The 17,578-nt window shown below is 39.6% G+C and overlaps 1 protein-coding gene across 3 annotated transcripts; it reads left to right on the forward strand.

The window, feature by feature from the left end:
- The first annotated feature begins 167 nt into the window (after nt 1-167).
- Nucleotides 168-15,421, forward strand: ALG12 (ALG12, alpha-1,6-mannosyltransferase). Of its 3 annotated transcripts, none has more exons than XM_017811425.1 (10): nt 168-242; nt 4,018-4,207; nt 4,353-4,485; nt 5,040-5,213; nt 6,074-6,268; nt 7,687-7,790; nt 8,260-8,483; nt 9,050-9,219; nt 9,415-9,490; nt 13,292-15,421. In XM_017811425.1, the coding sequence occupies exons 2-10, from the start codon at nt 4,043-4,045 to the stop codon at nt 13,521-13,523; spliced, it is 1,473 nt and encodes a 490-aa protein (XP_017666914.1). In that variant the 5' UTR covers nt 168-242; nt 4,018-4,042; the 3' UTR covers nt 13,524-15,421. The 3 variants fall into 3 exon arrangements, with proteins under 3 accessions (XP_017666914.1, XP_017666913.1, XP_017666915.1); XM_017811424.1 differs by lacking the exon at nt 168-242 and adding an exon at nt 404-443; XM_017811426.1 differs by lacking the exon at nt 168-242 and adding an exon at nt 1,119-1,135.
- Nucleotides 15,422-17,578: the final 2,157 nt, after the last annotated feature.

The raw sequence follows: 17,578 nt of genomic DNA on the forward strand, positions 1-17,578 counted from the left end.
CGCCGCCGCGCGAGCCCCATTCAGATTTCCGCGTCAGCCGCACGCGCCCCCCGGCCGCGTGCGCTCGTTGGTGGAGCTGGCGGGAGCAGATGAACGTGGCCCAATCAGCGCCCGCCACGCTCCGGGCCAATGGGAGCGCCCCGCGTGCCAGGCGAGCCGAGCGGGGGGCGCGGCCGAGCCGTCTGAGGGAGCGGTGGGCACTGGGCCTCGGGCGCCGCTGCCGCCATCGTGAGAACGGGCAGGCGCGGAATCCTCAGGGGCTTCGAACCCGCCCGCCATTTGTATTCGGCAGCCGCCGCCTCGGAGATCTTTCGCTGCCGGGGCGTGCCCTGCCCTCACCTAACATGGCCGGCCGGGGAGCGGGTCACGTGCTCGCGGGGCGGGCCCGGCTGTTCGCGCGCTGCCGGCGCCCTGCGCGGGGCGGCCACGCGGGCGCGCGCGCGGTGAGTGCGGGCTGGGCCGGGCTGGGCCGGGCTGCGGGCACTGCCCGGGGCTGCGGGAGGGAAAGAGGAAGGGAAGGCGGAAAGGAGGGAGGGAACGACCGACCGACCAAACGGGAGCGGGGCTGCCATTGCCACAGCCCGGCTGCAGCCGGCACACAGGGCGTTCCCGGGAGCCCCGCCGGGCGCTGCCAGGCGGCCGCCCCAGCTCTCCGCCTCCCGGGCGCGGGAGCTGTGGCAGGAGGGAGGGAGAGGGGCCGGGCAGCGCGGGGCAACCGCCTCCTGAGGGGTGTGCGCGGTGCCTGTCCCTGCCCCTGCCGCGGAGAGCCGGGGCGGCCTGGGGGGCGGCGCCGGTGCTGCAGGAGTAGCGGGTGGTGTTTGGTGTCGTCCGGGACTCCCCCGGAAGCCCCTCGCACCCCGGCCTGAGCGGGCGGTGTGGGGGATGTCCCCTGAGGAGCCCGGGGCGCCCCGATGGCGGTGGGGGCGCGGGGAGGGTCCTTGGGTTGGGTTTGCATATTTTTCAGTCCCGTTCTGTGTGTTTCTTCCCGGTCCGAACAGTGAGTGACATTTGCTCCACAGCTTCATCGCAGCTTCGTGTCTGGCGCCGTCCCACACTTCGTTTCTTGCCTCAACTTTCTCTTCTCTTTTTGTCTTAATTCTTTTATTTTTTTTTTAGCCAATCCCCAAACTTATGAGTAAGTATATAAAAGAATAGTAACTTCAGTTTTTTCTAAGAAAAGATGAAAAAGCAATCCCAGCAACTACAAAGTTTAAATCTGACCTCATTGAGAAGTTAGCTTCAGAGCAAACTAAGAGTTATTAAAGCACAGGAAAGAAAAACATGAAAATTTAAGATGATACAACATAGGCTTTGCCAAAGCAAGATCAAGCCAAAGAGGGAGGACCTTATGGTGGGATGCGCTTTGTGGTTCTGCTTAGATGCCTCTGTGTGAGGGAGTGAAATGAGTCTCTGTAGACAGATTTAACATGCAGTTTGGCTACCATACTATCATATTTATAGCGAAGAATGTTTGAAAAACATAAATGAGCTAAATATGGTAGATTTTTCATGGGAAGAGTAAAAAGTCCATTTGAACTAATGGCACTTCCGCTGAAAAAGTATAGAACAACAACGAACCATTTTTTTTTTTAACGAGCCTTTTTTTTTTTAAGTAAAAAAACATTTTTTTTCACCCGGTTTAATCCCATGAAGAGATGAATTCTTTGTGTTGAAGAATTGCTGCTCTTCTGTGATTTGGTCATGATGTAGGCATCTGGGGGAAGTCAGTGTGGGTACATTTTAGAGACCTGAGGAGGATTCTTCTGAAGTTGTCAGAATGTTAACAGTGGAGAAAACTATATGTATTTGCTTACAATTATTCCTCTAAAGTTCATTATTAAAATACTTTAAGTAAGTGAAATCTATTTCTGTGGGTTTGGCATTTAAAAAAATAAAAATAATTGCAAGTATTTTGCCTTTATATCAAAAATTTATTTTGATCATCAAATTCAGTATCTACCTGTCTAGATAAATTCCACTTGAATTTTGAGGCTTGTCAGCATCAATTTTCAGCAGAGCAAGTTATCTTGAGTCTTGACAAGACAACTGAATTTATTAGGCTTTATCTTAGAAACTTGGCTGTTGTCTTTGTGCTTTGGTTTTTCTATCATCAAGCATGTTTTCCTTCAGGGAATCTCAGTATTTATAATGCATGTAATTATCTTCAAGATGTACGAGTGTGCTGGCATGCTTACTTTCTTCAAGCATACAAAAGGATTGGAGTCAACAAGATAAAAAAAGCTTTGTGATAAACTGCGTTGTGGGATATATAGCTTCACTTTCATTTTGATTTAGGAAGTTGAGGACTGATTATTCAGGTGGTTATCAGCTAAAGATACCAGGAACAGGCTATATTGTAGAGTAGTCAGAGGATAATGAATGTAGTATTTATAGGGGAAGGTAAAAGCTCTTATGAAACTTAGGTAGTTAAGAAGGAAAAAATACAGCTTTTTGGCACATGCGTCATTTTACAAAGATTTTTTTGGGTCCTAAAATATCTGAAATATTAAGAAGCTGTGAATTGGGAGTGAGGAATACCTGCCTTGCTGGTGAATGTCTATGTGCTGCTCTGCCTGACACATAAGCTACTCAAATGCCCACGTTGCTTTGTGCAGTGGTGGATTGACCCTGCAGTGTCCATTTTTGTCCTTGGTAAGTTTGGCCAGAAACATTAGATGCCTCTGCATTTATTGGAAGAATTGACCAAGATTGCCTTCTAGAGTCTGTGCAAGATTAATGGCACTGTGCAGAGGCTTAATTCCTGCCAGAGACTTCTGGAGGTGCTCCTCATGTCAGTCCTGTACCTTCTTTACTACTGCTGTGGAAAAAGGATTCTGTTGTTGTGTAACCCATATTTAGCCATTTTTTTAAGGAAGTAATATTATGCACAGGTTAAAAAGACTTATTACCACTTTCTGGGATGTTATGTTGTGTAGGCTTTTAAAAATGCAGAACAAAGCAAAAATCGTAAGGATGTAATACAGAGCTCCCTGTCTTTAAGCCTAGGCTTAGAGCTTCAATAACAGTCTGTAGCAGAGGCTATCAAAGAAAAAGAGATGCAGTCAGTGAGATATGTAAAATAATATGCAGATACATGCAGGAAGAATGCAAATTTTAGGCATTATTGGTGTTAATTGTAAATATAAGGAACATGAACATACTTGTATTTATTTTTACTAATGAGCAGCACAAACATCAGTTCAGAAAAAAGGTAACTCTAGGAAGCAGTTGCTAAGTGATCCTAGGAAATCTGCCAGCTATCTTACATCTGTTTGATGGACATATTTAGACCAAAACACAGGAGAAAACATCTCTAACCAAAACTCCAATTGTACCTTAAAAGTGCTATTTTTGTAGTTTTGTTTCTGTGAGAACAGAGCAAGAGTAACAATAACCAAAATCTCTTGTCTTTTATTAAATTATAAACTTTAAGTGGGAAGCTTAAATTAAAAGAACATGAAATAGATCTGCTCTGGTATCACCTGGACACATGATTTTATCATAATGATAAAATACAATGTAAATACTACCAGAAGAATGGCTCAGCAGTGTTGTGAAATAAAGCACCAGGGAGAGGTGGCCTTCATTTCTGGGTAGAAGTGTGAAGGATGGGGTTCAGACTGTCTGATGCCGTAGTGACACAGGGTGTAAGTGCCAGAGGGGATTCGTCCTTCGCTTGCTGAGTCCAGACCTTGCTGCCGGCAAACTCGGAAGATCAAAGTACTCTGTTCTGAGAAATTCCTCATCCTCGTGGTTCCTCTCCCACTGATTTTGTAGTCCTGGACAAACAAGAGAGCACGTTCTTAAGATTATGTGTAAATCCAGTGTGTGATTAAAATGAGAATAAATAACAAAGTTGTCTCTCCCACAAAGTGCAGACATAATTGAAGTGACACTTTGTTTAAACTTTTCCACTACTTTAGTACATTGTCCTTGCATTATCAATCTCTTTCTTTGGTTCTACACTTCCTGCAATGTTATTAATGTGTTTTCTTTTTATTTTCTTTTCAATTATAGAATATTTGTGAATTTCAAGCCCAAGATGGCTCAGAAGAGGAACTCAAGTGGGCAGGCATTCCCATTGCTGCTGCTGCTTATTGTTGTGGCTTTTGTTCATTTGACTGTGTGTCCTTTCACAAAAGTGGAGGAAAGCTTTAACCTACAAGCTATCCATGATGTGGTATACCACCAACTGGACTTGGATAAGGTAAATTGAAAAGTATGTCTTCATTTCTGGACACTGTTAAAGATGGCAATTCTCTGCACTATGAGTAGGATAAATGCAGTGTGAATATGATTTATTTTCCTTTGTTTCTGATTTGCTTATCTTACATCAATTTTCCTTTTTGCAGTATGACCATCATGAATTTCCTGGAGTTGTCCCAAGAACGTTCCTTGGACCAATTTTTATTGCTGCCCTTTCCAGCCCAGCTATATATGTACTTTCTGTGCTAAAAATGTCCAAGTTTTACTCCCAGCTGATAGGTATGAGAACTTCAGATCCTCAGAACAGAGATGTTTTTACTCCCGCACTAATGGGTGGCATCGTTGTTACATTCAATGTTTGGATAAATTGTTAAAATGTGACATTCTTTTCCTCACTGAGGGATTTTGCAAACTGTAGGTACTTGGGGCCAGCATGGCCGTTCCACTTCCTCTTTGGGGATAACTAACAGCACATGGAAAGTCTGTGCTAAAAGATGTCAGATACTGTAGAAAAAGCAAGTGCCTCAATTATCTTCAGAGAATACACTCCTGTGTGTTCTGAAGCATGTTTCTTGTATGCTTCAGAAAATATCATTTAACTTGGTCATAGAAGCATTGACCTTTGTGCAGAAGGACCAGAACAGTTAAAGGTGGATTAGAATAGATAAACTAATGAAGTTTTGTTTGGGTTTTTGTTTCTTTGAAGATGGTTATATTGTGATATCTTCAGTATTATTCTTCAGAACTTTTTTGCATTACATTATATAACATGGCTGTTCATCACTGGTCTGTCTGATACTACTCTTTAATTCCCATTTTTATTCTTCTAATAGTCCGAGGAAGCTTGGGGCTCAGTGTGATTTACACGTTATGGAAGCTGCAGAAAGAAGTTAGAAAACAGTTTGGAGCAACTACAGCATCAATTTTCTGTCTCATCACTGTCACTCAGTTTCATTTGATGTTTTACTGTACACGAACTCTCCCTAATGTGTTTGCACTTCCTTTTGGTAGGTATTTCATGGGAATAATTTTAAAATATAAAACTTATTTCAAATGCATCATAGTTAAAGCATGGAAAAAGTACGGTCAGAATAAATAATGCATGTGCTTGATTAAACTGTGTGATAGCAGGACTAGAAAACTTTAGTTGAGGTTTCTTCCTTTTTATTTTAATCATGTGCTTACAATGACTGTTGAATCGAGTTTTATTGAATCTGAGTGTATGTGGGTTTTGTCAGATGGCTTTGGTTAGGTAGAGGTTTGAGTACACATATCTAATGCATAAAGCATAGAGCTATTGAAAAGGGACTAGGTACACCTGCAGTTCAAAAAAACCTATGAACTTAGTGTGTAGAGACATGGTGTGTCTCCAGCTAATCACTGAAATGAATTGTGGTTCTTTCTCCCTGAGCAATAGTCTGTAGTCTCATAGTCGTATTTGAAATCTGTTGCTGTTATCATGAAAATAGAATATACTTAGCCAAGAGAATAAACGAACTGCTCAGCTGATATCAAGCAATACTAATTATGAATCATACTTTGAAAGGCTTTTAGTACTCCCTTAAGGTTTGTTTTTCTTTTTCCCCCCTCAAAAGCTATTAAATACACTGTCTAGAAAGAGTTCCCATGTGTTCCTTCTGTGGTTATACTTTTCCTAATTAAGCACCAAAAGTGTAAAGCTGTGCATTATTCCAAATTACCTTTCTCTAGCAGAGGAAAAATTTCTGGACTAGAAATGGTATGAAGACCAAGAGAGGATTGGTGGGAAGTTAGAGGAAGAAGATAGCATTGAGAATAGTGTTGTCCTTTAGAAAAAGAATAATTCAGCATGTTGGGCAATGTGTGTTATTTTTTTTTTTTTTTGCAGTGCTCCTGGCATTGACATTTTGGATACAGCAAAAGCAAAGGCCATTCATTTGGTTCTCAGCTTTGGCGATTATAGTCTTCAGATCAGAGCTCTGCATATTCTTAGGCCTCATGCTCCTGGTGACTTTATTAACTAAAAGAATCTCTGTTTTCAAGGTCCTTTCCCATGCTGTTCCTGCTGGAATTTTTTGGCTGGGTAAGTGTTTGCTTGGAAAAAAGCAAATGACATTAAATTTAAGAGAAGTCTGGAGTTTTGACTGATTTCTCTGGTAAATGTCCTGTAAGGTTTTTTTTTCTTTTTTTTTTTTAGTTCTTTTTGTTGTTTTTTAGTTGGTTTGGTGGTTTGCTTTGGAGGTTTTGGTTGGTTGGTTTTTTTTGATTGCTTTTTTTTTTGCTTGTTTGTTTGTTTTTGTTTTTGTTTTGGTATTGTTTGTATTTTTTTTAGTTTGATTCCATTTGCTAGTCATATGATAAGACTTTTTATTTCCTTGAAATTTTCCCTGAGAGGAAATAGATGTGCAAGAAGCAGAGAAAGATACTGTGACCTCTGCCTTTACATGCTTACAGTATAATGTCCTGATCTTAAAGAGGCTTAGATGTGCAAGTTGACTTCAGTATAAGTAGTATCTGGCTGTAGCTACTTGTGCATGTTATCAGTTGTAGTATCTATTGCCACGGTGATAAGCTAAATCCCAGGATAAAATGCAACGGTGTGACAGAGATACCAAGCAAGAGGGTTGTGGGGAGAGTTACAGTTCAACTCTGTTCCTTTATTACATTAATTTAACAGCTTAAGTGATCTCCATGCTAGAGAGGTTGAAAAATCCCCTTGTCTCTCCCCATCCATGGAAGAGCCATGCATATGCACATACTCTGAGCTTCTCTGCCAGCCTATCTAATTAAAAGTGCTTTTGTCAGATATGTGATGATCTCTGGCAGTGTGCTGTCCTTTACACAGCGTGGACAATACAAACACTAAATGACCATGCCATGTGGATTTGGAGGCACCTCATGATGTAAGAGTTTGGAAGTCCAATGGGAATTAGTCACTGACACTGCCATTTCCTATCTGAGCAGAATCTTTAAATACCAGTGGAGGTGTGGAGTAGAAGAGATCGGGCTGATGGTTTTGCTGCTCTCCCTTTTTGCCTTTCATCCCTTATCCTCCTCCTGCCTCCCACCAAATAAATAGTAGCAAACTTCTAGAGATTGCTTTTTGTAACCTAACATTTTTACAATAAAAAATTGTTTAGTACTATTTGAAGTTAACTTGGGCTTCTTACCATTCAGGACATTTAATACTCTAAGCATTTGTTTTAAAACAAACTTCAGCTAAACCCCTGCTTTTCACAGTTGGGGTTGGAGTAGGGTGAATCCCAATTAGATTAATATGTAACATGTTTCTTTTAAGACTTCTATTAAGAAATGCCTCCCTTCTGTGCATTTCTTCTGCAAGACAGACATATTCAACCTTCTCTGTGGTTTTGGGTGAGGCTTACAATCCATGTTTCAGTTTATATTGATCTGATCAGTAAATGTGCTATTTGGATATGTTAGTTTGCTTTTTTCCTAGTTTTTAATTCATGCACATTTGTATTTCTTTAATTCTTTTAGGGCTAACAGTTGCTGTGGATTCTCTATTTTGGAGGCAACTTGTGTGGCCTGAGGGGAAAGTGCTCTGGTATAACACAGTTTTAAACAAAAGTTCCAACTGGGGAGTATCCTTTGAAACATTTGGGGAAAAATAATACTACCAGCCAAAGCAAAGACTTGATGTAACTTATTCCTGAGACTCAGTGAGGGTGCTAAATTCTACTTCTGATCATTTCATTATTTGAAATTTATGACACAATGTCTGTCCCTTAGATCTTTCTGCAAATTGTAACTCTTCTGACTGTTCCTCCTTGCCTCTTTGTGTTCTCCCTATGTAAAACCAGGTTTCTTCCCCCTGGGTTTTCATGTTGCCTATCACTAGTGCCATTTGATGTGCCTCTGTTGGGTGATGTGAATGATGTTAAGCAACTGCTTTTAGTTCTCTAAAGATAAGGCAGGAAACCAAAGGCCTGGAAAAATGCGTGTACAAAAAGTATACTGCTTATTTGCAAAATTTGCATGTACTACTGTAAAGAATAGTTACTTCACTTGTTAAGAGTGAAAACATCCTTAACTCTCCTTTTCACCTTGAAGACCTCTCCCTTCTTGTGGTATTTCTATTCAGCCCTGCCTCGTGCTTTGGGATGCAGCATTGTATTTGTACCTTTAGGTGTAACAGAAAAGAGAACTCGGATTTTACTTTTGCCAGCACTGGGCTTTATTTTCTTGTATTCGTTTCTCCCACACAAAGAGCTGCGTTTTATCATATATACTTTCCCCGTCTTCAACATAGTGGCTGCTAAAATGTGCTCACGAATGTAAGTTCAAAATTCTGTTTGTTTGGTTTGGGTTTTTTTCCTCTGAAAATGCAAAAGAAAGGACAAATTATCGTTACTGTTTTTATGCACTTTTTCCCATCTTGTACTTTGGATCACCTTGAGATGTTCACATGCTGTAGAAAGGAGGTTCAGATCTATGTCAATGTACTGAACCATAGAGAGAAGTGGAAACAGAAAAAAGTTAAATGCTTTGACAGGACCATTTGGCAAGTCTGGAGCAGAGTTGAGAATAGAGCCCTGATTTTACTGTTATGTTGTTACAATTTGACAGACAATACAATCATAGCTAATGGTTTTAAACACAGAAATACTTAGCTTTATTAATGAGCTTGTTTTAGCTATATTAATGAGAATATTCTAATTTAAATGTCACTAGAAGTTAAATCTTTCAGAAATTGATAATAAATGCATGCCATACACGATTAATAAAATTTGCATTAATCTTTATTATCTAGCAATGGATTTTCCATAACAGTTCTGTCATGGTAGTCAATGATCACTGTGAAAGAAAATAAGTTTATTTTTGTTTTTTCCTTCCTCAACAGTCTGAATAACTACCGGAGATCCTGGCTCTACAAACTTGGATCTTTCTTTGTTATCATGCATCTTCTAGTTAATGCTGCTTATTCAGGAACATCTTTATATGTTTCACATTTCAATTATCCTGGAGGAGTGGCAATTCAGAAGTTGCATGAGTTGGTACCTTCAACAGCAGGTATGTAAAGCTGTCTTGAGGTATGTTCACCTAATTTTAATTTTAGGGTTTTTTTGTTAGTATATCTTTTCATGTATTGGATACTACTTCTTCATACTAGTTACGTGCATCTTTCTTGTTACTTTTTTTAATTTATTATTAAGAGTGCTCTTAGAAGAATGTTGAAACTGTATTCTGTTTTCTTTATTTATGTAGACGTCTCTGTTCATATTGATGTGGCTGCAGCACAAACTGGAGTTTCTCGGTTTCTAGAAATCAATTCTGATTGGAGGTATGTTATGAAGTATTTTGATCTGAAGAAAGGAGACTGCTTTTTCCTTTTTTATGTATGTGCAGAGACAAACATTACAAACACTGTTTCTGGTACAGCATATTTATTAAGCCGGGTCAAGAACAATGTGAATCTTCAGAGAATTTTGGTGTCTGCAGTGCTACCATTTCAGAAATACAGAACAGTATTGTTTTTTGTTTTGATTGGTTCTGATTTGCCTAAATAGCATAGAATCTTTCAAAGGGCAAGAAGAAATGGCCTCAAGTTGTCCAGGGGAGGTTTAAATGAGATACTAGGAAAAATTTCTTCATGGAAAGGGTTATCAAGCATTGGAACAGGCTGTTCAGGAAAGTGGTGGAGTCACCATCTCTGGAAGTGAATATGGCACCTGGGGACATGGTTTAATGGTGAACGTGGTGGTGGTGCTAAGTTGATGGTTGAACTTGATGATTTTATATAATTGTGAGGGTATCTTCTCATTTTGTTTGTCTTTGAATGATGTGTGGTGATGTGAGGCTCATGTACATATTAATGTTGAAAGTCTGTGTGGAACATCCTTCACATTGAAGCTGCTGTTGTGGACGCATTCACTAACTGAGAGAAGGCTGTTGAGTGCTTTGTTACTATGACCAGCAGTGATAGACAGTTTTAAAAATCAGAATATTGGAATGGATAGTAGGAGACATTGTGGGATGGCATCATTTGCTTTTCAGGATACAAACCAAAAAAATAGGCACCTTTCTGATTCTTAGGCCTACATCTTCTGCTGGAATGTAGATTTCTAATTTAATGTTGTCTTAATGAAAATGCCTCACTAGAAAGTGATACAAAGCCTCCCTTCATACTGCACAAAACAAAAGCAATATAAGCAAATTTTAACAAGTTCTCTTTCCCCAGTTACAGTATTCAGGATCAGATGAACATAATTTAATTATTGGTATGTTTAGAGATAAAAGTACTTTGGAAATAATGCAGAAGAAGGGATAAGTATGCTTCTGGAAGAATTACAAAAATCATCAATCTTGCTGTGCCTTATTTTATTTTCAAGCTCTCTCATGATGGTACAGACAGTTTAAAGCCTCCACAGCTACCCATCTAGTTTTTATTTCAACTTGGTTTTTTGTATGTTCGATCCAGAGAAAGTCTCAAGCCACAAATCATTAAACTGAGTACAAGGGGTAGAACATGCATGATAGCTAAAATGTTCCAATCTTTGGTTTTTTGACTATACTTAAATATACACACTACTCTGAATACAACACTAGTCTATAAATAGTGCTTCATATCAACGAGCTTTTTGAGGTTGTGAGTTTTGGGTTGTTTTGGGCTTGTAAGGCATAGTGTAGTGAGATTGGAAGGTGAACGAATAATATCCCTGTCACTGATAGATGTTTCATAGTGTTGTAGCTCCAGAGCAGTTTGTCTCTCTCACTTTTATCTCTACTCAGCAAAACAAAGCCTCAAGGAAGGGCTGATTCATCATGAAGTTTCACATCAAAAAAATTAGGCACAATCCACAACTGAGCATCATACACAAGACTATCACAGTGTGTAACAGCACAGTACTGCAAAGTTTAGTGGCACCAACTGTCCATTTTCTCTTTATCCAAGGAAGTGACAGCCGTTCAGATGGTTGAAAACTAATTTACCATCTTCATAGACAGTGTATGTCAGGCAAAAACAGATTTGTGGATGGGGTGGCTGTGAAGGCTGATGATTCATCAGGATAACTCCAATCCATAAATAAAAGTGCCTTAAAGTTAACAGCTTTCAGTGGCATGCTCAGATTAGATCTGTTTGCCTCAAGAAAAATGCAAGTGATCCATTATTTTTCTTCAAGGGTTGATTGAGAGAAGCTTGATGCAGGTTCTTACACAGGACAGGTGTTACAATCTTCCCTTCAATTAGTGCAGTCTCTTTGAACCAGGAATAAATACGCTGTGTAAGCTTAAAGTATTTAAAAATAATAAAATTCAGAAATGCTTGCAGCCAGATGAAAGGCCCTTATTTGCTGATGAAGAAAATGCAAAATTAGTAGGTGGTAAAGTTGTTACAAAGTATGCCTTTCCTTCTGCTCGTTTGGATGTGTGTACCAACCTAAAGGGATATTGTGATATTTTTGGAAATAGCAGGTGAGATCAGCATGCAGTTGTTTTAGAAGAAGAAAGCACCTATTCCCGGTGCAAAATCTAATTCTGCATTACATGGTGTATTTATTGACACCTGGATTCTGTCAGCCTGGGATCTTTTCTGAATTGCCAAAATTTTAGTTAACAATCCACACAAAACCTCTAGTTTGCTGTGAAGTTATTCCTTTAAATATCTTAAATCTTAGTGAATGCTATCTCAGGGAGCATTGTAAAAATATCAATTGAGATTTTTTTTTTTCAGAGAATTCAGACAGATGAGAGCCCCAGACCTGCAAAGATGTGTTGCCAAAGGTGCAGGCTGTATTTAATCCTAGGTGCATTTAAGGGTATGTAGGGTTGGGATCGCACTGCTTCCCAGTGTCCATGTCTGCAAGGAAAGCCACAGCCTTGAGTAAGATGCTTGTGAAACGTGTAGGAGGAGTCAGGTGCCTAAGAAGAGGAGTGACAAATGCTGATAGAAAACAGTTTATAGAACAGGGCAACAGAAAGGCTGAAGAATGGGGCACTGCTCTTCACTTGCGTTACAGAGCTTAACAGTGGTCTGTGGAGTGTTTTGGGGTGGACTCCTCTCATTTTTCTCCTTTGAAGTTGTTGGAGTGAAGACTTGATCAGGCTGCCATGTCCAGTATTAGTATCCTGACCCTTGGGCTGTAAATTGCACCTGAACTCTCCTCAGTGAATGAATAAATAACTATTGTGAATTTGATCAGTGTCCTCATGAGACAGTGAGGGAGATGTATCTCAGTTTCTAGAAGATTAGAGAGGTTCATACAGCTCTGACAGATAATCATCTTCAGTTTTGGGCTTAGATCAGATGGAGAGTGACTGAAGCTAGATCTTTCACATCCCTGCCAAATGGCTAAGTCACTTTTCTCATCCTGTAAACTCCCTCAATAGCTAGGTTGAACATAAGTCTTTTTACGAAATAACTGTAAGTGTACCTGCTAAATAGTCTTAGAGCTCACTAGTTACTTTTTAAATATTTCTTTTATATATATAATTTATATATATTTTGGTACTTTAACAAGTTTATAAAAGCTGACCCAAAGTGACCTGCCCAAATAGGTAGTAGATCAGGGAGCTGAACTCAGAAATAACAAGGGCCACGTTAATACTCTAATTGTCAGACTGTTCTTTCTTTCCTACAGAGTTCAAGGAGGTCTTCTCGCCCTTATTCTCTGAGGCTTCTACTTTAATGTATGACTACCAGAAGAAAAGCGGTTCTGCTAAAGTACCTCATAATGTACTTTTTTAAAATTATTAAAAAATCCCACAAACAAAAAAAAATCCACACTTATCCAAACTGCAATTCTGGTAAAGTAAACCTTAAAAATTAGTCCAGTTTCCTACAGTCTTAGGCTTTGGTGTCCTTTCTCAACAGAACTTGAATAGGGGACTAGTAAAAAATTTTCTAGGAATCCTGATTTATATCACAATAGCAGCAGAAAGATTTGCATGGAATGACTGAGTCCCTGAACTCTTCAAAAATACTATTTCCTCCTCTAGTACTAATTATTTAATCAAGAAATATAACTAAGAATGTTACAGTTCCTTTTTTGTGTCATTTTGAATGCTACATGCCCCTGCAATAATAGGGTTGTTTAATAGGTAAAGTGAGAAATATAAATAAAAGCCTCTTTATTCTTCACAGGTATGACAAAAGGGAAGATGTTAAACCAGGAGACCAGTTGATGTTTTCTTACACGCATATACTGATGGAAACAAACCCTCTTCAAATATCACATTACAAGACAACCCACAGGCCACTGGCAAATATACCTGGCATCAGTAAAATTGGGTTGAACCTTACTGCACTACCTCCTTTTACTTTAAACTTGAAACCAAAATTAGTACTGTTGGAAAAACTTCCTCTATCATCTTGACTGTGAATTTCAAGTCTTTTGATGTGATTTTGCTGATGACTGAACTGTATAAGACAGAAGCAAATCATCATTCCGGCACTGCAGCTCAGCTTCTGTGGAACGGCACAGAAAATCCTTGTACTAATTGGTATTTAGCTCTGTCTGTTTCCTACATAAATATTACAGTGCATTCTTAGTCAGTATATACTCAGTATACTGAGTTGTATTGTTAAATATGTTTGAGAGAGTTACCTCCAAGTTTAGTGATATTAAGTAAAAACTGTCTACTTGGTTTGGGTAGCTGTCTGTTTCACAGCACAGGTATGTCCTAATTGTCCTATTTAAAATACATAATGGAACAAGTTCGTGCTATGGCAATAATTTGATCTGTGATCTGTGTGTGCAAAGATGTATTACTTAATGTATCTGCAGGATTGTAACTCCCTCAGCTGTCAGAGTGCCTGTGTGAAACCTAATGATGTTATCAACGTACGAAAGCCATATTCATTGTTAGCTTCATCATAATACCTAATAATGCCCTGTAGGCTACCAAACTAATTAAAGTGAAAGATTCACTTAAAAAGCAGTTGGACCTTTAGACAAACACTGTCTCATAACAGATTTGAGTATTAAGGATGATTATCTTCCAACAGATCATGAAAAAGCAGCAACTTTGATTTCACAGGAAAAAGCATTTTTAAAATAAGGTTTCCCCTCTTCTGCTGTAATGATATTATCTTAATTTGCAGTCCCATAATTTACCTTTGAAAATATTCACTTGAATACACTTTAAGATAGGTGCTGTTTTCCTTTTTTTACTAAGTAATCCCTTTGGAAAGGAGTACTCTAATGTGCCATGTGCTTCATTCTGTAAACTAGAATAAGATTGCATGCTCTGTAGTGTCTTCTTTATTAGATGTTTTTGTTAAGGATGTCTGCCTAGGTTGCTAAATGGAACAAGGGAAAAAAGAGTTCTGGTTATGCCAGCTGTAATATGACAAGAGCTCCATTAGTGTAAAATAAGAGAATTGCCGAAATTATCATGGGCAGAAAACTGTTCCTTGCTGAATGAAAACTTGAGTAAAAAACAATTACAGAATAAAGTGGTTTGGTGGGGTTTTTGGTGGGTTTTTGTTTCCTTGGTTGGTTGGTTGGTTGGTTTTGGTTTTTTTTTTTTTTACTCTTAAAAGTGTGCTTGATTCAAGAGCTACCTTTACCTATGTGTATATATCAGCTTTCGGGACCATGCTTTCATTTTATTCTCTAGATTATGTATCAGAGGAACTGATCTGGCTGGGTGGAGCCTGCTCCCCTGTGGGTGGCTATTGCTGTTGCCCAGGTTTCCTCAGCCTGAGCTGATCTGGCAAAGGTAACCTGCAGAACTTGTTAGTCCAGTCTCTCCCTGCTCCTGAAATTGAAATCACTCAAGTATTATCTATTTGACTTGTCTTTGAAAGAAAACTCAGCTTCCTCCAGAACCAGTTTAAACATCAAACAATTCACATGAGATAGATGGAAATACATGTGCAAATAGCTGGAAATTTAGAACCACACAGAGGAAAACTCTTGACTAAGGATGTAAGTAGGCCTTTATGTTAACGCTAATCATTGACTTTATGTAACTCCCCCACACTGTAATACACAACTCAAGAACCTAAACTAAAATTTATCCTGTCCAGCTGTATACAAATGTCTGCACTGCTGTAGTTAGGTCTATGGTTATTCCAGCTTTCCAAGTCTCTGGTTGTCAGAATCCTCTGCGGGAACTTGTCTTCTGTTAACTACAGAGAAAACCTAGGGCTGCTATGCTTGCAACACAGGCACCTCAAGCTAATGCCTGAAGTGGCACAGTGTGTGTGCAGATGAGACATCTGAAGAGTTTCATCTTGCTGAATGTCGGACACACACACTGGGTTGGGTCCTTCCACAGACTTTTATTCAGGTGTCAAGGTGCTACCTGTTGGACTTATACCAGTGATGGTGTTCAGCTGTGGTGTTAATGTGTACTGCTGTTCACAGCTTCACCACTGATGGAAGTAGAAGGGATCAGCTCAAATTGGCCTGTTTAGTTTATTTGTTTGGGGTAGAGAAAGGTAAAATACATAGAAGAAGACAGGAAAGAGATACTGGATTGGATTGCAATCAAAAAGTTTTGAACAGTGTCTGAAGTTTATTTGGGTCCTGTTGCATCTTGTTCTACATATATGGTTATTGAAAGTGCTTAGTTTGAAAATCGACAACTTTGGGTTTGTAGGCAAAGAGCTAGATTGTGCCCCATGCAGTGCATACAGCGTTGTAGTATTCATGGCTGTATGACCTCTGTGACAGCATGTGTCAGGAGGTTTAGGTTGGATATTAGGAAAAGGTTCTTCACCCAAACGCTGGTTGAGCACTGGAACAGTGCTTCAGCCCAGGGAAGTGGTCACAGCACCAAGCCTGACAGAGTTCAAGAAGTGTTTGGATTATACTCTCAGGCACATGGTGTGATTCTTGGGATGGGTCCTGTGCAGGGCCAGAAGCGGGACTCAGTGATCCCTGTGGGTCCCTTCCAACTCAGGATATACGATTCTATGGGTAATCACTTCCAACTCACACCATGAATATTATGGTAGGCCACACTCAGAATAAGAAGGGGGAACTGGAAAACTGGGCTGAAGATTACTGCAGTTTTTCCCTAAAGGCTGCTTTCAATAAAAAGAAAAACAATCCTTGGAAACTAAAAGCCATCTCTCTCTTAAATGAGTCTTCTCATCTCCAGGTCTTGGGTTGCCTTTAGCTTCACCAGAACCACAGAGCTAATTTTTTTCTTTATTATATACTAATATTCAGTGTACTTCCATGGAAGTAAAAAGTCTAAGTTTCCTTAGATATAAGAGGGCATTAACAAAGTCTCTCGTTCCTTCTACAAACATGAAGTGGGGTATTACAAGTTCTTCTGCATTTGGGGGGGCATAGGGGAAAAACTTAAAGTTACAGAATGAATGGTGCGGGTTGGAGAGAGACTCTGAACAGTTGGTGGAATTTCTGAAGGGACTTTGGAGCAATAAATTTCTCATGACTATTCAAGATCTTAAAAGAAAAATACCTTTTGACTGGACTGATTACAAACAATCCCACCATAAAGTACAACTTTTCTTATCAAAAGCGGGAATAAGGTGAGTGTATTTAAATAACCAAAGATTGAATTAACCTGAATAAAGCAAAAGATAGATAGTACAGTTAATCTGAAATGCTGCTATAGATTGAGATTTATTTTAGGATGTCTTTAGTTAAACTTCCCAAAGGTCAAATGGTGTGTAGCATCATGCACAGCCTTTTGAAGTTTGACTTCTTACAAGCAATACTTGTTCCTGTAAAAAGTCTTAAAAAGATTATTTGGACTAAAACACATCACCATGTCATTTCATGCAGATGGTGAATAATCACAGTCTTACAGCCTGAGATTTAAGACACCCTGTGTTGTAAAAGTTAACTAACATTGAAAAGAAGTTGTGGAACTCGCCGATGCAGGACATTTCTGCCATGATGAAAGTAAAAGCTGCTTAAAAACAAGGTTAAACTGATCACTCTTGCATCAAGAACCAAAAGAACCAAAGATCAAGGAACAATTTCCAGTTCACACAGTCTCTAATAAAGTGTTCAGAACTGGGAAAAAAATAGCAGATCGCATTCACTTTATACCTCCCCTAAGTACTTGCTATGGGTCTTCTCTCTCATGAGTGGATTTGGGGTGAGGAGACATGGAGAATGATTGTATTGGATCCGACATAAAATACATTTATCTGCTAACACTGAAAAAAAACAGAACGTGTCTCAGGTTCTTCCCTTTGCCATCCATCAGAACACAACCTGAGCGTAATCGATTTGTGCAACATGTTCTGAAACACTGATTGCACTCCCTGGCCATTTCACATGTCCCTTTGGTGAGACAGGTTCCACATTCAAGAGAACAAGATCGAGATTATGCTGCTCCTGCCCTTACAGTTGTTCTAGGACCATTCCTATCTTCCTGAATACTTCTTCCCATAATGGTAAGGAGCTTGAAAACCGATCTTAGCACTGGTTTGCTGTATCTC

Source organism: Lepidothrix coronata, unplaced genomic scaffold (genome assembly GCF_001604755.1).
Source record: "Lepidothrix coronata isolate B3197 unplaced genomic scaffold, Lepidothrix_coronata-1.0 Scaffold32, whole genome shotgun sequence".
Classification (NCBI taxonomy): domain Eukaryota; kingdom Metazoa; phylum Chordata; class Aves; order Passeriformes; family Pipridae; genus Lepidothrix; species Lepidothrix coronata.

Excerpts from the sequence above, each read along its gene's own strand:
- ALG12 (XM_017811425.1), top strand. The coding sequence starts at position 4,043 with ATGGCTCAGAAGAGGAACTCAAGTGGGCAGGCATTCCCATTGCTGCTG. Across the intron at positions 8,484-9,049 it reads GCTAAAATGTGCTCACGAAT|TCTGAATAACTACCGGAGAT; the intron begins GTAAGTTCAAAA and ends CTTCCTCAACAG. Across the intron at positions 9,220-9,414 it reads GTTGGTACCTTCAACAGCAG|ACGTCTCTGTTCATATTGAT; the intron begins GTATGTAAAGCT and ends TTATTTATGTAG.